The sequence below is a fragment of the Nelumbo lutea genome, chromosome 1 (assembly GCF_056320005.1).
Source record: "Nelumbo lutea isolate HS-2025 chromosome 1, American lotus-T2T, whole genome shotgun sequence".
Classification (NCBI taxonomy): Eukaryota; Viridiplantae; Streptophyta; class Magnoliopsida; order Proteales; family Nelumbonaceae; genus Nelumbo; species Nelumbo lutea.
Window position 1 is genome coordinate 185,239,059 of NC_142684.1, and position 22,608 is coordinate 185,261,666.

General features: G+C 38.5%; 1 protein-coding gene and 1 long non-coding RNA gene across 2 annotated transcripts; one reads left to right on the forward strand and one right to left on the reverse strand.

Moving 5' to 3' along the window:
* Positions 1-859: 859 nt before the first annotated feature.
* Positions 860-18,293, reverse strand: LOC148879778 (protein SGT1 homolog). Its single transcript, XM_088961435.1, has 9 exons — positions 17,735-18,293; positions 16,680-16,749; positions 16,158-16,282; positions 3,151-3,289; positions 2,741-2,837; positions 2,541-2,606; positions 1,991-2,129; positions 1,577-1,656; positions 860-1,436 (listed from the first exon to the last, which is right to left on the reverse strand). The coding sequence occupies exons 1-9, from the start codon at positions 17,892-17,894 to the stop codon at positions 1,284-1,286; spliced, it is 1,029 nt and encodes a 342-aa protein (XP_088817561.1). The 5' UTR covers positions 17,895-18,293; the 3' UTR covers positions 860-1,283.
* Positions 18,294-20,183: 1,890 nt separating this feature from the next.
* LOC148879779 (uncharacterized) lies at positions 20,184-22,259 on the forward strand. The gene is made up of 2 exons (XR_016104327.1): positions 20,184-21,818; positions 21,987-22,259. It is a non-coding gene; the product is annotated as an uncharacterized LOC148879779 (long non-coding RNA).
* The last annotated feature ends 349 nt before the right edge of the window (positions 22,260-22,608 follow it).

Sequence of the window (22,608 nt, forward strand, 5' to 3'; positions counted from 1 at the left end):
ACTTCATCGAAGGATTGCCTTCCTCCAATGGGTACACGGTTATCATGGTAATTGTGGATCGGTTGACAAAATATGCCCACTTCATTCCCTTAAAACACCCATTCACTGCCACCACAGTCGCGAAGGCATTTGTTGCCAACGTTGTCCGCCTACACGGAGTACCAACATCCATTGTTAGCGACCGTGACAAGGTATTCATCAGCTCATTCTGGCAGACACTTATCATTGAGAAGATTGGTCCAGTAGCCTACCGCTTAGCCTTGCCCCCCGGCTCTCAAATCCACAATGTGTTTCATGTCAGTTTGCTGCGGAAGCACTTGGGACCCATCACCCCTACTTCCACTCAGCTTCCTCCAATCTCGGATACTTCGACCATCCTACCCCAACCGGAAGCAATCCTGGATCGCCGTATTATTCACAAGGGCAAATACCGCCCAAAATCCGAAGTCTTGGTCAAATGGATTGGGGCGCCAGCTGAGGATGCAACCTGGGAGAATGAATGGCGCTTCAGAAAAGCTTATCCCGACTTCCTTGCGGACAAGGGTCCTTCAGGGGGGGAGGAGAATGATACGTGCATGCATGCAGCAGCCGAAGACCCGGTCAAAGTGGATAGCAGCAGAAGACCCGGTCATGTTAGCTCTTAGTTTGGATAAGCCTTATCCATTCAGTTTTAATTCTGTTAGAATAGATAAGTCTTCAATTCTGCTCCTAGATAAGTGCATTCTGTTTCCTAGATAAGTGCATTAGATAAGTCTTCAATTTCTGTTCCTAGATAAGTGCATTCTGTTTCCTAGATAAGTGCATTCTGTTTTTTTGTTGATAAGCTCCTAAGATTAAGGGGCAGTAGTTCCTATTTCTACTCCCAGTTTGTAGCACCATAAGGCTATAAATATAGCCTGAATGAATGGAGTTGGCATTGGCTTTTCTACAAACAAACTCTCTCTCTCTCTCTTTCTCTTCTCCTTATTCTAGATCCTTCTCCCTCTTGTTAGATAACTTGAGCGTATCAATATGCTAGAACTGGAGCTACTGTCCCCCCGGTTATAATCAGAAAAAGCAAGATGAACATTCCGATAGAAGTTTTGATGTTCCAGAGAGCAGAAAGTAGTTTTTCTGTTCTCGGTTCACCAAGGGCATTCCACTGGAATGTCAACGAACGCCAAAGTAGGATCCATAGATGCTGGGATATAGCTTTGTACTAGTAAAATCCTCGTTTTCAAATCCACCAGGGACTACCAAAAGAAGATATAACAAAGCCAAAAAAAAAAAAAGGATGCTATGCACTAATAATTGCATATTCTAGTAGTCTCTAATGAAGCAGAAAGCCTTACAAAAGATTTTTTCATGGCCCTCCTTGTGTCCTCGTCAGCATCTTGGTATATGTCCCTGAATAGTTTGTTCAAAGCTGCATCTCCATCAAGCTTTTCCTCTTTTTCCTAATAGTCAAAACACATTAAAATAACATCTCAAATTAGTCTACTGTTCAAGATTCAATTGCAAACCCATCACTCCTGGGAAATAGATTAAAAGGTCATCAAAACATCTCAACATAGAAATAACAAGACTGCTAACAAACCTCCTTCTTCATTTGGGCTTCCAACTTATCCCAGTCAACAGCTCTTGATTTTGATGATGGGTATGTAGGTCTTTCCATACCTACAAATTTAAAACAGAAATGGAACTTACAATCCAAATAGATAATACAGACTCATATGAAAGATGGATTGTATTTTCTATAAATGCAGTTAAAACTGTCACATCTCAGCAATAAGGTTATGTTTGATTCTTAAATTTATAAAGTAATGATAGCTCATCCATGTTCTATATCTTCGAAAATTGTAAAGAAAAATGGCAGGGAGAAACAAGCAGATCCATTCATTTCCAATAAAATGGCAAACATTAAAGTGCAAAAACGAAAACATAGATAAGCCTCCACAATACCGCCATCATCACACTAATCACTATCACATATAAAAGTCGCAGGGTCTACCTGATGACACATTGATCTTCTGTGGAACTTTATTTTCCCTAGTAAACTCCAACGATGCCCAGTTTATTGTCTCAGCTTTTGCAAGACAGATTTCAACTTTTGCAGACATAACTACATATCTGCACTTCTCGGGTAATATCTGTTTATTCCAGACAACAAAACACCAAAACACAATAATTCAGCAATGAAACTACAACCAAGATAAACTAGAGTACAATAAGTTAGCACTTAGCAGGTAGTGTTGACAAGATGAGATTAAAGAAAGATGACAATAAAAATTACACATTACACAATACACTCCAATTTGGGATTGATAGGATATGACACTGAAGATGGGATATAATAGTAATGATGGCTTTGAATATAACTAAGTCAATACTACTACAGGTCATTTGAAGACAATGAGCTAGAAATGTCAGAGAATAAAGTAGAGAAAACCATGACTTGTAGGTAATTTCAATATAAGAGTTATATTCAAGTGTCCATCAGCATTTGAGAACATAAAAATTGGAGAAAGAATTATACTAAAATAAAAGACCCAAAAGAATACCTTTCCAAATAAGCGGGGTTGAAAATGAAATGGATCTTCCCCAGGGATAGAAATGGTAACACTTAACTGCATGAGAACAGAACAAATTTTCAGCCACAATTTTTTTCTTAATAGATTAGGGGCCAAGCTTTGAAATAAACAAGTGCAGAAAAGAAACAAAATAGCAGTAGAGCAAGGCAAGCAGTGACAGAGAAACATACTATCTGTTCACCAAACTCAACAGCCACGTTTTCAGCTGGTATGCCCCTTGCAAATATGGTCACAACTACTTCGTCCGGCTTCTGGTAGTATTCATGCCTGTACAACCTTTTGCTTTTAGATAAACCAAATAGCTGAAACACTAATATAAGTAATATAGCCAACATTCAATTCTCTCTTTTAAGATAAAGGGTAATGTGCCTCATGGCAGTGGCTTGGTGCTAATACACCACGGCCATTAAAATATAATGGCTAAAGCAAACCAATATCAGCAACTAAATAACCATGCAAGACATCATATACTTCTAAGTCTGTCTTGGGAGGGGTATAGACTGGAAACGGTCTAATCTTTGGCATGAAATACATATATATGCTACAGATAAAGAAAGTAAGCATGAAATCTGAAAAATACCTGTACTTTGGTTTAACCAATGGCATCACTGTTGGTTCATGGGAATTATCTTGCATTGGCACATCTTTTTCTGTTCCCAGAGATACATCAGGAGATAAAGAACTTTGTGCTGGTTGTTTTGGTAGAAGACCAGTTTCCTCTGAAAAAAGTGTATAAAACATTCATCATGATAGGAGAAATAACACTCACAAACATGTCAGCATGAAAGTTTTTAACAAAGAATTCATTTTTCCTTAAATACTTCAGTTTCCCTTAATGATTTCCTAACATGAAGTAGAAACCAGAACATACAAGGATTCTAATGGAGAAGAGTAAAGATGTTCAGGAATACTTATTTTTTTTTGTGAAAAGACTAAGTAAAGTTGTATTAATAAAAGATATAAAGATGTACAAGTATACCAGGCACACTGTACAAAAAGATTCTGTAACGTGAACACTCTAAGGACCCCCAAAATTTCAACCGCCAATAAAAAGAAGACATAAAGGTGTAGGACTTCTTTGATCAATATTTTTCTTACCATGCAACAGTAAAAGATGTTTTATTACTGAAAAGGGAAATATGCATCCTATCCAGAATTTTTGATAGCCAGATAAAACAGAAAATGTGCTGATCACCCCTTTTTAGAAACTAAGATTTTATAACTTAGTTTTAAGTGTCCAAGCCCCGTCTTTAACCAGTTTATGACTACAGAAAATCTATGTTGTCTGGATCCAGCAATAACAAGGCTGAGTACGGAATTGTATACAAAGTTTACACTAAAAGTTGGAAGTACCCAACAGATATTTTGGTATCATCGCTGACAATTCTCTTCAACAAGTAGATCCATGCATTCAGTTGATAAAACATTTTCGTTTAGGCTTTGTTTGGTAAAAGTACAAATGCAGAACCAGAGAACTTGCACTCCAGTTCAGTTTTGCACTCAAAGTTGGTCAATGTAAACAGCCTTGAGATTCGTATTTGGACCCATTACAACCAAACAAAACACTGTAAATTTATGAGTGCAAAACTGAACTGGGTTTGCATCCTTCTATTTGAACAAATTTGCATTCACACCAGTGCATTCACTTTTTGCACTCCTTACCAAATGCAGCCTTAAGGAGTTTTAAGACCAGAAAGCGTGAAAAGCTTGATAGGATGTTTTCCTTGCTAACTCTAAGACTAACAACTCCCCTGATGCCTGAATCTTTAGAGCTGCCTAAAGTGCACTGTCAAAGTTCAACCATTTTCTGCCTACCTCTGATCTTCTTGATCCTATATTTCTTTGCTTTCTCCTATTGGAAAAGCTTGCTACAAGTCTGCCACCCTCTCAAAAGGTCATCAGTAGTGATCCCTTTGAATTCACAACAGGTCAAGACCCAAATAATGATTCATGCCATAACGAGTATGTTTTGCTCCTTGCTGTCAACAATTGGGAGTTTTTGGACTATGCTTGAGAGAATGAATTCCGGGGTTAGGTGGAGAAATCGGGTCAAAGGTGTGCATTCCTGCTCCTTATTGCTTTCTTTTAATGACACTCCTTATGGAAGATTGAAGAGCTCTAACAGAATCCATCAAGCTGACCATTCTCACCTTTTCTTTTTTCTTTTCTTTTTTTTTTTGGTATGGCTGAAGTTTTGAGTAAGCTTACAGAGAAGAAGGGGGTTTATAAGGGTTTCCAATTCCAGGTAGAGATGGGAGAAGAGGATATTGCTCTCTTGCAGTTTGCAGATATACTGCTTTTGTGTGATACTTTCAGTAAACAATAGGGGTTATCTTAGCTTTACCCTTTGGTGGTTTGAGGTGATTCCAGGGCTGAGAATTAACTTGCAAAGGAGTGAGGTTTTGGCTGTGTAAAAGGTGCCTGCGATAGGTACCCTGGGTGAGATTCTTGGTTTTGGAATTGGGAAGCTGTTTCCCAAATATTTGAGACTTCCTCTAGGCTAGATGCCCATCCAACAGTTTATGGAACCCTATAATTGTCCCCAAGGACAGAATTATTAGCCTTAATGGAAGGCCTTAAACTGATATTGCAGCAAGGATTAAGAAATATAGTAGTTAAAAGGGATTGTCAAACAATCATATCATGGATGAAACCTCAGGACTGGATTCCTTGGCAGTTCGGGCATGTGGCGAGATTGGCTCACTTCTTAGGTACCAGTTTGAAAATCTCATTCATCTGAGTGCCTAGGAGTGCTAATATGCCAACTGACTCATTGGCAAGAAATGGGAAAGGAAAGAACACTGCAAGCCCAAGCCGGGCTTATGAGCTTTCCGGGCCTAACGAGTAATGACTTTAGGCCCATGACATCAAATAATAAAATTTAATTATTTACAATTTTAAATTAAATAATATGTAAATGTAATACATACAAAAAATTACACAAGCCAAAGTTAAATTGGGCCTGGCTAGGCTTTAGGCCTATGGCACAAAAAACAAGGCATGAGCATCATTTAATTGTTAGACTTGATTTGGCTTGGATTACCTATTCTTTATAGATGAAGGCAAGGCCTTCATTCCCATTCTTGAGCAATGTGGGACTTGGAACAATACAAAATAATTAGTGCAACCATTATTGTTTTTCCAAGTCCCACATTGCTTTGGGGATGATAGTAAATGCTTTGCCTTCATCTATATAAGGCCTTGCTTAGGACAATTCTCATACTTGAATTGGCTCAGGTGTTGACACATTTCAACTTTCAATTCATAAATACTTATTTATATGTTAAAAATCTTACAACTTTTATATTTAATATAAAATAAGAGACATGTAAGAGCTTTCTATTTTATTTTTCATTGTCCTCTGTGGAGGAACTGTTGTATTTGTAGGGCATTATTTTTTAATGAAAGAATTCCTGTTGCTTATAAAAAAATGATTGAAAGGCTACCACTTACCAGAAATTGACCTCATGGGAGTCTAGTATTTGAACACAGAGGGTAAGTTGAAACTTTGGGCTTGCCTTGAGGGGTGTGGCACGGGGTCCAGGGGCTCCTGCCTAGGGGTGGCAATTTTTCACCCAACCTGCTGAACACACCCAACCCGCCCATTTACTTGGCGGGTTGGAAATGGGTTGATCATCCTTTGGGTCAATTTAAATGGGTTGGGTTGTGGATAACCATTGGGTTAACCACTACAGATATAAATATACATTCCTTAGCCATTTTTTAAAGTTTTCTTCATTTGAATAAAATAATTTATAATTAGTGCATTAATTTTCTATTAATTATTGACTAAAATTAGTTTTGTCTCGAATCAACACACTTCACCCAAATCAACTTGACCTGAGTCTGGACCAGCTCAACTTGGTCTAAATATGAACAGACCCGATCACCTCAGTTTGGTTCGTTTTGGTCGGTCAACCCAACCCGAACCCGACCGACCCAGGACAGACCGATCCGTATCAACCCAAATCTGGAATGAATACGGGTGAGATGAATCTGTCTTGCTTGCTTTGTCCGATTTGGATTGTACAGTCTGTATCCGCACAACTCAGCCAGAATCCAAACTGTTCCAATTTACTTCTCTTGACCCGCTTCAGGCCAATTGGTTCGGTCCCAAACCCATGCACAAACCTGATATGGGCCGGTCCAAGTCAATCCGCCATTGACTGAACCGGTCTGGTTTGGTCCGACTGGACTGATCCAGATCTAAATAGTTCAACCACCCTTGATGTGATTAGTTCAAAGACAATCCAATTGGATAGTTCAAGTTGGTATGATTGGTTTGAACCTAAGTGGTTCGATCAAACCCGAAACTCGAACATAGTCAAATGGCTTCGCTGCTTGTGTAAAAATAACATGCATGTAATGTGATTTGAACCTTCACCACTTGTGTAAATAGCAACTACTATTACAATCAATCTATGACCAACTTATTTGTCAAGAGAGTTTTATTGTTTTAAGTACACAAATATAAGATTAATGAGTTTGGGCGGGTTGGGTTGGGTTAAAGCGAGTTTGGGTTGAACCCAACCCATTTAATTTTATATAACTGGGTCATTAATGGGTTGGCGGGTTAGATGGGTTGGGTTGAAGCTCAACCCAAACCAAACCAAACCCAACCCGCCCAATTGCCACCACTACTCCTGCCCCTGGACCAGCCACTAGACACAAAAAAGTGCCAAAGCTTCAAAAGGCGTGTGCCTAGGCTGAGGCGCAAGGCGCAATAGGCACACACCTAGGCACACTAGGCATGCGCCTTTTGAAAGGGCTGCGCCAAGGACCTGGGCAAGGCACCTTGCCTATGCGCCTAGGCGTGCTTGAGGCGCACCTTTTAAATCACTACTTCGAGAACCCCCTATTTGGTAATGTTGTTCATTCATTCATCCTAATAAAATGTCTTCACAAAAAGCAATAAAAACTATAAAATCATTATTTTTTGTGTGGGAACTAAGAATTTAAGACCTAAGGTGGACTTGTTTGGGCTTGCCTCGAGGGGCGTGGTACAAAGGTGGCTCCTAGAATCAGGAATGTAATATGTTTTACATCAAATTAGCTACTTGAAGTAATCAAATTGAGAAAAAAAGAGCTTATGGGTTTTATATGCTTGAAAATGTTTTATATATTTGATTTTATTTTTAAATTCTCATTTGAATATGCTTTACATGTAATATTTATGTATTTTAATATTAGACAATAGGCTTTTCAAAACATTCATTTTAAAATTAAAGTTTATATTTCTATTAATATTATGTTTAATAATTTCTTGATTTTTTGAATTTTTTGGCATATTTATTTATTTATTTATTTTTTACTTTTAGCCTTTTTATTTTATTTTTTGCACCTTGCGCCTTGCACCTCATGCGCAAATTGACCCCTGCGCATGTTTTGCGCTATGCGCTTTTAAAACACTGATCAAGAGTGTGCTAGCCTCCCCAATCTATTATTTGTCGTTCTTTCCCTTCCTACATGTGTGGCCATTCAACTAGAGGAAGATAGGAGACTTTTTATGGAGGGGTTAGAGAGAAGATTTTAAATTTCATATTTTCAATGGGTTAAGTTAAATGGTAAACTCAGCTTGGCCAATATTGAGTTTGGGAAGCTATTTATGGGTATAAGATTGATTTAGGGTCTTGGTGTCTCAATTTGAGTCGAGTTTGGGTCGGTCGGTATTGGGTTTCATTGGTCCAACCTGTCAAGTCATGATGCCCTTACAAATAGAGGGTATACTGCTAATTTGATATAGGTTTTAAAACTAACACAACCCCAAAGATTAGGTTTTCTTATCTTTTAGTTTTTTCTCTTCCTCTTGAAGAGAAGACTGATTGAAAAAAGGATGACCAGTAGAGCACTTAGCACTAAAGATGGGATGAGTGGGACGAGCAAGACAAGAGGGTTCTCAAATCTAGTAAGTCTTCTTCTCCGCCTCCTCCTAAACCATTTGTAGCAATCTTAAACAACAAAAAATAATGAAATTGATCAAAAAAGAAATAACAACAATGAAGGACCTTTAAAAGGATGCCATTATTGCAATCATTGTGAAGAACCCTTCCAATGCTTCTTTTGGTACAGAGATCTTGTGTCTCTTTTTTTACAAATGGTTTCAAATAGTCGAGTTTCTTGGCATAAAAAAGGCCATCAAATCTGGTCTCCACATGTTTGATATTTAGATAGTCATCAAACAAAGTGACAAGTATGATTCAACCAAATCTAAGGCCCACAAGGTTCTTTCTGGTTCTTCTACAGTTATACCTAGTGTTTTAAAAGCACAAGGCACAAAAAAAGCGCAAGGGCCAATTTGCGCTTGAGGCGCAAGGCGAGGCGCGCACCTTTTTAAGAAAGGTGCAAAATTACAAAAAAAGGGTAAAAAAAAAGTCAGAAAATTAAAAAAAAAAGCCAAAAATTTAAAAAAAATGCAAAAAAATTAAAAAATATTAAACATAATGTTAATAAAAATATAAACTTAAATTTTAAAATAAATGATTTAAAAAGCCTATTATCTAAAATTAAAATACATAAACATAACATGTAAAGTGTATTTAAATGAAAATTTAAAAATAAAAGCAAACATATAAAGCATTTTCAAGCATGTAAAACCCACAATCTCTTTTTTTCCTTAATCACATTGCTTCAAGTAGTTAATGTGATGTAAAACATATTGCATTCTTGATTTGAGTCACCTTTGTAGCATGCCCCTTGAGGCAAGCTCGAACAAGTCTATGTTAAGGTCTAAAATTCTTATTTCTCAAAAAAAAGCAAAAAGCGCAAAATTTTAAAAAGGCGCATGCCTGGGCTGAGGAGCAAGGCGCATCAGGCGCACCAAGCGCGCACCTTTTGAAAGAGGTGTGCCTAGGACCTGGGCGAGGTGCATAACCCCAAAATGTGCGTTGCCTGTGCGCCTAGGCGTGCCTTTTAAAACACTGGTTATACCTACTCTCTCCATCTCTTTCTTTGATCAGCCTTGTGTCCATTGGATCTATTCATCGAAAGATTGAAGGTGACCTTTGACTCTGTTTTTACAAGAAACTGTAAATGCTTGCTTATTTTACTTCTTTTATGGGTTAGTCACCCTCTTCTTTTACCTCCTAAAAGGGATTTTTTAGATGTAATTTCACTATTAGATGAATAGAGACCAAATGGATATTGTTGATCTATGGTCATGAATAGACCTGCCCATAGACCAGGCTTTGGCTGGGCTTGGGCTCAGGCCTGGACAACTTCTGTTAATAAGTGGCAAAGTATAATTATATTAATGAAAAGGTCCTTTGGACAATGAGAAACTGTACAAAAAGCCAGCAGGACCTCAAAAGAAGGTCATTCTCAAAAAATTACAGTCAGAAGTAACCTCTTTAAAGTCAGCAAGAATAGATAACCAATTTCTAACAAAGCGTAAAGCCGAATTGATGACTTCTTCTTCCGAAGAGGATTTGAGTTCAAAAACCCTGCTATTCCTTTCTGTCCAAACCGCCCACAAAATTGCTAGGGGAATAACAGACCAGCACCTCTTTCCTTTTTTTGTCATCCCTTGGGTCTGCCACCCCTCCAGGCATGCTTTAACTGAGGCCGGCATACACCAACTTAACCCCAAACTTCTTAAGAAGTGGTTCCAGATATTACCTAATATCTATTACTAATATATATTTTTATTATTTATAATATTATCGGGCATGGGCTTACTTAAAAAGTCTAAGACTGGCCCCCAAAAAAAAAATTGAGCCTAATACTTACAACCTGAGTCCGAACTTGTGGGCCCCAAAGTGGGCCTAAAATGGGTTGGGCAGGGCAAGCCTGCTGGGCTACCCAGCACATGAACAGGTCTAATGATGAATGGTTACTTATAGAGTAATAATTGATAGTATGCGTGTTTAGTTAATTTTGGTTTTTTTTTTAACTTACCAAACCTGACCTGTTGACATCCTTAGATTGAGCCCAAGTATGGCAGATCAGCAATGGGATGGGATCCAGGTAATAACATTCAGACATTGTATGGTATTTGGAAAGGGATTGACAAGGTGCACAGAGAATTCCAGCTAAATATGGTATGGAGAAGGATAATTCTAGCTAAATATGGTGCGGGTGATTCAAACTGGGAGTCAGCAGAGACAATGTCTAATGGGTGTGCCGTGTGGAGAGGAATTCAAAAAACTCTTGTGGGATTCAGAAAAGGAATCAGGTACAGTGGGAGATCAGAGAAGGTACAAGAATCAAACTCTGGACAGATGCTCGGTGTGGAGATCATCCTCTAAATCAGAGCTATCCAACCTCTCGCTCATATCAAAGACTGCTTGGTTGCTGAGGCTTTCTCTTGGGTAGGAGATACAGCAGTTTGGTGTCTGGTGTTTAGAAGGAATCTAAATGACTGGGAGGTTGGACAGTGGATGGAGCTGATGCAGCAGTTATCTGGCATAACTCCTGGCATCATGAGTAGGGATAAGAGATTTTGGAAGTGGGATAAAGCAGGAATTTTCTCAGTGAGATCTTTCTATAATAAACTCATGGAGGTGGAGATGGTGGATTTCCCAGAAGCTATAGTGTGGAGTACTGCAGCCCCTCCAAAAGATGCTTTTTTTTTTATGGGTGACAGTATTGGGTAAATGTTTGACAGTGGATGTTTTGGCTAGGAGAGGGCTGAGTGTCCTGCCTAGCAAGTGCATATTGTGCGAGGAAGCTTCTGAAGATTCAGACCACCTATTGATCCACCGTAGAGTTGCTCGAAACCTATGGGCAAAGTTTTTGGGACTCTTTGAAGCTCAGTTCTGTTTCCCAGAAAATCAACTAGCAGTACTACAGAGTTGGCAGCTGAAAGGTCTCTCTAAAGAAGGCAAGGTTATTTGGGGTGTAGGTCCAGCTTTAGTGGTTTGGACAATATGGACTGAAAAAAACAAAATACTATTTGAAAATAAGTTTGTTACAAAGGAAAATTTATGTAAAGGATTTTGGGGTAGGATGTACTCATGGGTAGGAACACATAGACTATTCAGGAATAGATCATATAGCTCTTTTTGTATCTATCCACACAGAGTATACACTTTAGAAGATGTACAGTTTTTGGTTGGGCACTGTACAGCTCCTTGTGCAGATCTGGATTGATTTTTGTCTAATATAATACATTACCTTTCTCTCAGAAAAAAAGGCGCATAGAGAATTCTTAATGGGCAGTTGTTATAAGGTTGGTAAAGGTAAACATATCAGATTTTGATTTAGGGTTGATAATTGATGCGGGGATAATCCATTAATGGAAACTTTTTGCTCTCTATTTATAGTGACTTAAAAACAAGGGAGCCTTTGTTAGAGATTACCATGAAACCACCCAATGGTAATGTCATTTGGAATCCATGTTTCAGAAAGAACCTGGATGATCAGGAGGGAGGTGGAGTCCTTGGTGGATTTGCTGCAAAGATTCCTCACAGGCCTCAGGAGGGGCTAGCCAATTGCAGAAGATGGTTATGCAGTTGGGATGGTATTTTCCCTATTAAGTATTTCATCAGGAGACTAGAACATTCCCCTTGGCTTGAGTTCCCTTGTTTAAGCATTTGGCAATCTATGACATCTTCCAAGGTCAAGTTCTTAGCATCGACAGCAGCAATGGAGAAGTGTCTCCCATACGATAAGCTCCTGAGCTGGGGGTATGGTAATGGACAATATGTGCTGTTGTCTATGTTCTAGTGCTAAGGAGACTACAAATCATATTTTTCTCCAATATCCTTTCTTTTGTTGGACAAAAAGAGAGAGTAACATAATTGTCAAGACACTTAGGCGACAAGGAACCCATGAAGGGTTGCCTTGCTTTTAAATATATATTTTTTCTCAATTTTTTGAGATTATAATAATAGAATAGATAATATTAAACTAAATAATTCATTTTGTGAGTTAAAACACTAGTTTCTTTCTATTAATTTATTATTTGTTAGGCTTAAGGTTCGGACTGTATCCAGTCTACCCCTCCCAACCTTAGATAGCTCAGACTAACATCTGTAATGGCCTTTTTTTTTTATTTGTTAGGGTTCAATGCTTTTTTTTTTTTTTTGATAAATAATATCACATTTCATTAAGATCAAGAGGAAGATACAGTCCCTTGGAGAGGCATGAGATGCTGCCTCTCCAACAAAGGAAACCCAAAAGCAAAACTATAACAAGGAGCACATGAGTGCTACTACAAGATTACAATGTAGCCCAGAACAGTGTTTCCCTAATTGTCCCTTGTTTAAACAAAGTATCAACAAAGGCGTTTGCTGATCTTCCCACCCACTGTACTGAAACAGACATGTTTTTTGTCGGCCATTTATTCTTCTTTAACTCGTTCTTGTAAATCCTTGCAACCTTCTCTGAATTATTTAACCACCCCACTACTATCTTAGAGTCCCCCTCAATCAGCACCTGCTCCACTCCCAATTCTTTTGCGAGGACACCTTGTATGGCGGCTAACAATTCTGGGCTAACAGAATTCCCAACTCCCAAAGGGCCAGAATAGAGAAGGATAACCTCTCTAGCTTCATTTTTCAAAACTCCTACCATCCCAGAGGGCCCTGGGTTGCCCTGGCTGCTCCCATCAAAATTCAGTTTCAGAAAACATTGTGGATGGGGGCCCAGTTTGTAGAAACCCTGTCCTTTATGGAAGAGCAGCTTGCTACTGCTGTCCAGTTCCTCCATGGGTCATTAAAGGAAAAGGGATGAAACAGTTTGAAAGATTTTAACCAACATATTTCCCTATTTAAGATGCAATCCTTCAATGCCTGGTTGCTCCTTTCCTTCTCTTGGAATAATCTTGAATTCCTTTCTTCCCAAACTGTCTAGATCAAAGCTGCCCTTGCACACCTCCACATGCTTCTTCCTCTTTTATGGGGCCATGAAAAAGTAGATGAATTGAACAACAAACTTAAATCTATTGGCACCTCCCACCTACACCCAAATAAAGATAAAAGCCAACCCCAAAGCTCTATAGTGACACCACAGGATAGAAATAAATGATAACAGTCCTCGCCATGAGATCTGCAAAGGGTACACCAGTTAGGAGAGATACAAAGAAATGGTCTTCTCTTTTGTAGGTTATCCGTGGTGTTGACTTTCCCATGGCACACTTCCCAAGAAAAGTCATTACCTTAGGGGGGACCGGCCTACACCATACTTCTTTGGAAGGGAAAGCCTATTGAGAGGAGGTATTACAAATTGACTTAAAAAAGGAACCACAGGAAAATAACCCTTAACCCTTGATGAAAACTAAAATCCAAAGACAAGACCGACGGATTTAATGCCGAAGGAACTTTGAAATCACCTCATTTTTAAACCAAGAAACATGAGACAAGGAAGGAAAAAGATCTTTAAGAGGGAGATCCCTAGCCCAAGTGTCTTCCCAAAAACGAACAAAAGTCCCAGAACAAGTATCATACCTGACACAGTTGAGAAACTTTAGGAGAATTTGTGGATTGCCTTCCAAGGTGTTGCCATGTTAGCCCTTCTTGATGCACTAGCATCCTTTCCATTCTGAGCATCCATGAATACTCTTCACCACTTCATGCCAAAGCCTCTCTCACTCCAAAGGCCATCTCCATAACTACTTCCTTAGTAGATCCAAATTCCTTTTGATCAAATTTCCTAAACCTAATCCACCTTCCTCTTTGCTTCTACCCACAACCTCCCATCTGATCAAATGATCTTTTTTCCCCTCTCCTGGTTCCCAAAGGAAGTATTTCATCAATTTTTCTAATTTCTTCGCCTCCCTAGGCGGTATCCTAAAGACAAAGAGGTAATAAGTAGGTAGGTTTGTAAGGGTAGCTCTTATCAATGTGATCCTTACACCCAACGAGATGTAATTTTTCTTCCACACTGCTAACCTCTTCTCAAACTTCTCTATGACTGGAGTCCAAAACCTACTCTCCCTAGGAGTTGCCCCTAAAGGAAGCCCTCAGTAAGACATAGGCCAAGAGGAAGTAGAGCATTCGAGGCAATGTGCAATAGCCTCAATCTCCTCATTCTCCAAATTAATCCCTACTATGCAGCTCTTTTCTAAGTTGATTTTCAAATTGGAAATTTCTTCAAAGGCCTTAATCAACTCCTTTAAGTTTCCCACCTTCTCACTAAAGTTTCCATCACAAAATATCATTAAATCATCTGCAAACTGAAGATGGGTAACTGGAACTTGGTTTCTGCCTATTCTCCAACCATTTATGACCTCTTCCCTATCAGCCCTAGTGATAATTCGACTAAAAGCATCAACTACCAAGGTAAAGAGAAAAGGTGGTATATGCTGTCTTGAACCTTCAAAGACTTCAAAACTTAAACTGGTAAAACAAGGAAGAACTTAAAACTTTGTCCAACCAACAACTTTTCCTAGGACAAAAACAGGGGCTCAGTCTATCTATTTTCTGATTTTTCTTTTCTTTTTTCTTTTCCAACCCGTGAATATGTTGATTTTCTATGTTTTCATATTAAGTTTATACTGTTTGTGTGAAGATAATAGATAATTACCAGTGAAAGATGGTTTATGGTTGCTATGGAACCAAGAGAACTAGCCTAGGATTCATGTTTTCTATTAAAAACAAACCTCAGTCTCTGAAGCTAAAGTCCAGGCCCTTCTTGCAGGTCTCAGATTTTCCAAATTGATCTAAGTTGTTTTTGATAGTGGAGGATGATTCTGGGAATGTGGTTGGCTGGGCAAAAAGATATGGGGCTGCTCCTTGGAGGCTATCTCATCTTCTTCACAAAATTCTTGAGTTATCTGCTTCCCTTGGCTGCAGTTACAGATGGATTCCAAGATAGATAACAAAATGACTTATTCTTCAACTAAATCTGGATCATAGAGGATGTTTCTGTATAGTACAAATATTTTACCTCATTCTTCTGCCTAGGAGCATCTCAAAAGTGTTGATAATCTAACTTCTTCAATTAAAATTTAGATTCCCTTGGCTGCAGTTACAGATGGATTCCAGGAGAGATAGCAAAATGACTTATTCTTTAGCTAAATCTGGATCATAGAGGACGTTTTTGTATGGTACAAATATTTTACCTCATTCTTCTGCCTAGGAGCATCTCAAAAGTGTTGATAATCTAACTTCTTCAATTAAAATTTAGATTCCCTTGGCTGCAGTTACAGATGGATTCCAGGAGAGATAGCAAAATGACTTATTCTTTAGCTAAATCTGGATCATAGAGGACGTTTTTGTATGGTACAAATATTTTACCTCATTTTTCTGCCTAGGAGCATCTCAAAAGTGTTGATAATCTAACTTCTTCGATTAAAATTTAGATAGCAAGTAAAAATAGAACTAAATTTCATTTTAGAAAAGCAGAGATAACTAGTTTGATTCTCTATAGTTTGGTCCAAATAACTTTTGATAACTCAGGAAAATACTCAGTTACTCACCTATTATTAATTATATTACATATGGAAATTATAGTATTATTAATTTTTAAATATTACTTGTAAATTCAGTTGAGTCACCAATAGCTCAGCCAAGATGCAATCTAGATCAGATCATCAACTTAGTGAGTTCTCCGGGTTTGATGGTTTTAAAACACCAACTGAGATTTATATTTGATACTAAATCTAACTAAAGACAGGCAATATAAATTATGCCAGAAGTGTGTACACACCTGCAATGAGATCATCACATTCCTTGATCAAATTGATGAATCTTGAATCTCCTGGTGACAAAGCAGCACCTGCCTCAAGTGCTGCCTTTGCAGTCTGGAATTCCTCGAGCTTAATACATGCAGTACTACATACAAGAAAAGCCATAAAATTAACAACACTTAATGGATTTGATAGTATGAAATGAGTGTAATAGTAAGCACCAGACTCTGACAATTGACAACTACCATATATGAAAGCAAGCAACACAATAGAAAATAGAGTCCATTCCTCATGTACAATTAATTAATGTCCCTTCTATCCAATATGTTGAAAAGATCATCCTAGTGAACCACTTAAAGGCATTATGAAGTGTCACATTTTTTTTAAGAAAAGAAAGAAAAAACAGAAAAACAAATAAGAAAAAATATCAACTGCAACACTTATATAGTAAACATGTTTGGTCGCATGGAGAATAAATGGAATCCAACAATTTTTTTTATCCATAACAAAACTCATCAATTTCAAAAGCATGATCCACTCACCCTTTACGCAAGTATGCCTTGGTCATGGAAGGATCCAACTCAATTGCTTTGTTTGCATCAGCAATAGCCTCTGCTCACAAAATGTGTTTGGATAAGAACCACTTTTTCAACTAAAGCTACAATTACTATTATAATAATACATTGCAATAAAGGAGTTCCATTCGACATCCCAAGTATATCATAGTTAACAACATCCAAAAAAAGGAATTCCAGGATATCTATGAAAATCAATCATGAAACAAAAAAAAAAAAAAAAAGTGAATAAAAGAAACAATAGAGAAGAACACTGGATTTGAATTTCCTATATTTCCTATACTTGTTTACTTTATTCAACTTTTGCTTTTTTTTTCTTTCTATTATAATTGTTTGATTCCACAAGTAAGAAACACATTACATTTTAATTTCCAGAGTGTGGATTTGAATTTATTTCAACCTCTATCTGATGTCATTTCAACCTAAACAGTAATGCTGTTAATTAGTCAATACCAATAATAATGCTATTAATTAGTCAATAAAGGTAGGACGCCGTAAGCAAATGCCACTCACCAATAACTTAAAATCACCTTCCCAAATCAAGAAGCTAATTATCGATGGATTGACAAATGCAAAAGATAGAAAGCAATGTGAAACATAATTTAGGCCTGTTATGAATTTTCAACCGAGTTCCTTTCATACAACTTGGCTTGTGAACTAAGCTTACTTGCATACGTCCAACTTCTAGATAAGAAAATTTCTTTAAAGAGACACTGAAATAACATATTCAACCAAAAGAACACATTCTGGCCCATTAATTCCAACTACACACGCATAATCTTCAGATTTTGTTGCAGAGTACAACAAGAATAACCACACTATGATTTTTAATCCAGTGAGCATGGAGCTCTACCTCATATTAAAGGAAAAACAAATCCGACGACATACAAATCAACAAGTTAAATAGACATAATCATCCAGAGAGACATTAGGAAAACAACAAACAAGTCAAAACGAACTAAAGTTTATGAAAGTAAAACGAAAAACCTTCATATCTCAAAAACTTCAAAGTAGATAAATACCAGTGTAGCTCTTGAGCTTGATATTGGCCTGTGCGCGGTCGGCGTAGAGATCTGCGTTGTTAGGGTCCATATCTATAGCCTGAGTGTAAAGATCAACAGCTAATTCGAAGTTATCGTCGACGAATGCCTCCTTCGCCTTCTTTTCAAGATCAGTCGCCATTAGAGAGCTTTGGGGAGGAGAGCGAACGATTGATTGCGAGATGCAGATGACAATGGAATGAGCTTCACTTGCTACTGATTTTGCACTAAAAACAGCGGGGTGGACTCGGAGAAGACTCAAGGAATTGAGGAGATTCCACCTTCTGGAGAATTCTAAAGTCCAAGTGACAGCCGACAGCTACGCTATGACCCGGTGAAGTCGTCGGGAGAATCTGGTGACCCCAGTACAATACATCTATTTGTATTTTATAGTTCTCTCTTTTTTCTATTAATTTAATGGTAAAATTGTTAATAATTTGCGTTCCAACCGTATTCAATTGATCCCGCCGTCTCGTGCAAATCGGAGCGGCGAGACCGAACCGGTTAGGGTCTGATTACCGAGTTGACAAAAAAAAAAAAAGGTCAAAACCGTTTTAATGATTAACCGCCCGGATCAGTGATTTATTGACCAAAATCAAAGATTTTGGAGAAAATCTAGTTTTGAGGAAAACTGAAACAGGTCCTAACTGGTTCCCGGTTTTCCAATCCGATCATCCCATCCGTTTTTGAAAACCATGATCTCTTCCCTGCGAATCAGCAAATAGCCCTAAGATTAGTAGGAAATTTACTAGATGAAAAAAACATGACCATTTAATGCATTACTAGCCAACTAATCCATTGCCTGGTTAGCTTCTTGATAAGGTCGATTCAGATAGATCGATTGAGGTCAACCTTAATTCAACCTGAGTTGTTGAACTCCCAACCTTCACTCAACTTTATATCTCAGCCTGCATTGAGAATATTTTCTGTATTTGTTATTAGAAGATTTTTTAAACATACAATTGATATGTGCTTTGGGGTATCAATGATATTAAACCCACGTCCTCCCCCTAATGTCACCAAATTATGGTCATCATGTTCATATCTGTCCCTATAGATCACGCCTCAGAAATGTCACAGAGCACATCCTAACGGAATATCTCACAATGATAAATATGGGAGATGTTCTTAATACACGCTAAGATATGGTATATGTTTGGCATGGATGATGTGGATATGATAGATGCTCTTAGAAAATAGTGTTGATGATGTGTGGATTAGAAGCATAGTTTTTTGAGAAAAAGCAATGTTTTTTTTTTTATTTATTTAAAAAGCATTGCTGCCAGGTAAGACATTTTTTGGAGCAACAGTATCACTTTCTATTTGGTATCAGTCCTCCATATTTGTTTTCAGCACTGGTGCCCATTATAGGAAATCCATGTCACTGCCACATCATGTTCTCGTTGGCAGCAATGAGCTCCAATATGAGAAAACGTCAAATTTGACATTACCCCAAACCACACCTCGATTTTCAAGATATGACTTAGAACACCATTTTTTATGAAAGAACAATTCCAAACATATTGACGTTTCTTGGAACACTGTTTTTTTTCGACATGTGAAGCGTTTTTGGGGCAGTTCAGTGTAGGGCAGATGTGAACTCTGATAAAGTTAGCATTCATATATATGCAAGAATGCATGTGTAACATATGCATACATAAAAATTTAGATTTTGGCATCTTAATGCCTTTGGATCATATTTAGGTACAACAGTTGCCATGTATGGATCCTTTTTAAGGTTTGAAGTAAAGAATGACGAATAAATCAATGTTCTGCTTTTTCATGCATCTTTTTCCTCATGTGAACAGATGAGATTATGTTTTTCCAAATTTTTATTTTAATTTAGAAATCTTTAGCCTTTTGTTTTTCCAAATTTAAATTTCTAGTTCTAACTTTTCTATTCGTATGAAATAAATAAATGGGAATTTTGAAAAAAAATGAAAAACTAACAAATTTCAAAATTACAAAATATAATGGATTTTATTTTAATTACCTAAATGACTTGAAACCAAAATGAATTATGAACTTGGTTTCTTTTTGTAATGTTTATGAAAAATTATCATGCGAACAAACCATCTTTACAAAAAAATTGAATGAATAGCTATTCTAAACTTTCATTCTTTTTTGCTTCATTACTATTTTATATTTCTTTCAACCAATGAAAAAGAAATCCACTAATTATTGTTATTTCAAAATAAATAATAAAACAATCTAACCTAGTTAGATATAATAACGTTTGTATTATTGGACGAAGATAAGAAGACTCGCGAGAGTCCCGGTTTGAAAGTCTTTATCCAAATTTATACCTATACTAAATTAGTATAGAAAGCCTCTTTTCTTTTCTTTTTGGATTAGGAACTTTGTTTTAGAAAGCCTTCGAGAGCAAGGAACTCCTCCACTATATGTATACAAATACCATATAAGGATCAATAGAACGGGCATCGTTTTTTTGGGGCTTCCAAAATTTTTCATTGTACCTTGGGAAGAAAAAGAGGGGGTCTGTCGTTATTCCTATGTTGTGTCGGCAAGCGGAAACGGAGCAGTAGCCAATGTAACTTTGCGACAGCCTGCTGCACCCGGAGCTGTCATGGCACTGCACCCATAACTTTGCACTGCACTCCTCCTGGGTGAAGCAAACCCACATCAGACGTAGTCCTTATGGCCTTGAAAGTTAATTAGTTCGGTCTCTGAAGTGACATCCCAGTACTTGACGAGAGCATCATCGCCACCTGAGAACAGGTGGAGTTTATCCAATCCTAGGTACCGAACGAGTCGAACCGAGCGACAGTGGCCACGCAACTAACAAAGGGGAATCTGTTTCTTGAGATTGAAGACTTGGACGAGTCCAGACTCACCTCCCGCGGCCAGGAGCTTTTCGTCAGAACGATAAGTAGCAAAGTAATCGGCATCGGTGAAATTGGAGATTTTCGCTTTCGGTTTGAAGGTTTGGGAATTGTAGATGGTTACGGAGGCAGAATAGGTAGCGGCGAAGTCGTGTGGGGGTTCCGGGGAGAAATCGATGGAGGTGATAGCCGAGATGAGGCCGGAAATTTGCCGAGTCTTGAATGATCTCCAGTATTTGGATTTAGGAGATGATGAGGGATTTTTTTGGAGTAGATTTCAGCCGTGGTTTTACAGGGAAAGCCTTCCTACCTGGACCTGCTCCTCCGGGGTCGACTGGGCTGATGGTGTACCTGGCTGGTGGTCAAGGGCAAGTGGTGGGTGGCAGCGTGGTTAGCACACTTATGGCAGCGGAGCCGGTCATGGTGATTGCGGCAACATTTGCCACCGCAACATTCGAGCGGCTACCACTTGATGAAGAGGAAGAAGCAGGTAGCGGAGGTCAGGGGCAGCTCCCCTGAAAAATTTTGGGTACTTGGCAATCCCGGCGACCAAGCAGTGACTGTAGGGACGATCTTGGGTCCCCTCGTCGAAGGATCGGATGATGACGACTTCCCTTCCGGTGTAACACCCCCGCAAGATTATTAGCAGGGGCTTTACCCTTCTTTTCTTGGTCCTTCCGCTTCACCCAATTCTCGCTCGGCATTGCGGGATTGGAGGAAACCAGGCATGAGCTCGGGTTTGACTCGGAATCGGCGGGCTTGCTTGTTCTGATTTTTTCATGAGCCTCGTCCATCTTCCTCTTAGAATCAAACTCGACGTGTTTTAATCAGCTCGGACGAATCTTGTTGCTCCGTCACCATGGCTGCCAATAATGACAAGAACGGTAAGAGCTCGAATAAGTCTATTGGACCCTATGACGGACGTGGCCAAGGCACGGAAAAGGCTCATACTGCTCAGTCATCAGCAGGGCGTGAGGTGGCTGCTAATGCAGTTGTGACTGACGAAGACAGGATTGGACTAAACGGGCTTAATGACGAGCAATGACAGACTCTTGTAAGCATGCTTAATGCTTACAAAACCAGGACTAATGAAAAACTCCCTAGCGAGAATTGTTCCACTGAATGAATTGTTGACTCTGGGGCGTCACATCACATGACATGGAATTTGAATGTACTCGTCAACACCTATGATGTTGCACTTTGTCCTATTAGCTTACCCATTGGTGCGCACACCGAGGCCGTGAAAGAAGGCACTGTTGAACTTGAAAATAATTTTAAATTGTTGCACATATTATATGTCCCAAAACTCAATTGTAATTTATTGTCAGTAGGCCGGTTACTTCGTGACACAGATTGTATTGTGACGTTTACTAATAAGTTGTGTGATACAGGACCGCATCTCAAGGACTCTGATTGGTGCAGGTGAACAACTTGATCGGGCCTACATCTTCAAGGGTGTGGCGTCAGTTCGTGCTTACAAGACAGATGGAATTGGATCAAGTGATTTGTGGCATCGGAGATTGGGGCACCCTTCTTATCAAACAGTTAGTTTGCTTCTTAATATCAGTAATAGTAAGAACAAAACCTGTGATGTTTGTTTGAAGGCGAAGCAAACTAGAGATGTTTTTATTCAAAGCGACAATAAAATAACTAATTGTTTTGCATTGATTCATTGTGACTTATGGGGGTGTTTATAGAGTACTTGCATCTTGCGGTGTTGTATATTTTTTGACAATTGTTGATGATTATTCTCGAGCGGTTTGGATTTATTTGCTGGCTAGAAAAAGTGAAGTTGGTAGAACACTCAAAAATTTATGTGTCATGATTGAACGACAATTTAATAAGAAGGTTAAGGTGGTAAGAAGAGATAATGGAACAGAGTTTAAATCCTTGAAGCCATATTTTGATGAGCAAGGAATTTTATTTCAAACTTCCTGCATTGGGATACCACAATAAAATGGTCGTGTGGAGAGAAATCATCATCACATTTTGAATGTAGCCAGAAAACTTAGG

What these genes read in the sequence shown, in the direction of transcription:
- LOC148879778 (XM_088961435.1), bottom strand. Translation starts at nt 17,894, where the DNA reads ATGGCGACTGATCTTGAAAAGAAGGCGAAGGAGGCATTCGTCGACGAT. An exon ending in CAAGCTCAAGAGCTACACTG is followed by an intron (nt 16,750 to 17,734) that starts GTATTTATCTAC and finishes TTTTGTGAGCAG; the next exon opens with AGGCTATTGCTGATGCAAAC. An exon ending in TTGGTTAAACCAAAGTACAG is followed by an intron (nt 2,838 to 3,150) that starts GTATTTTTCAGA and finishes AAGGTTGTACAG; the next exon opens with GCATGAATACTACCAGAAGC.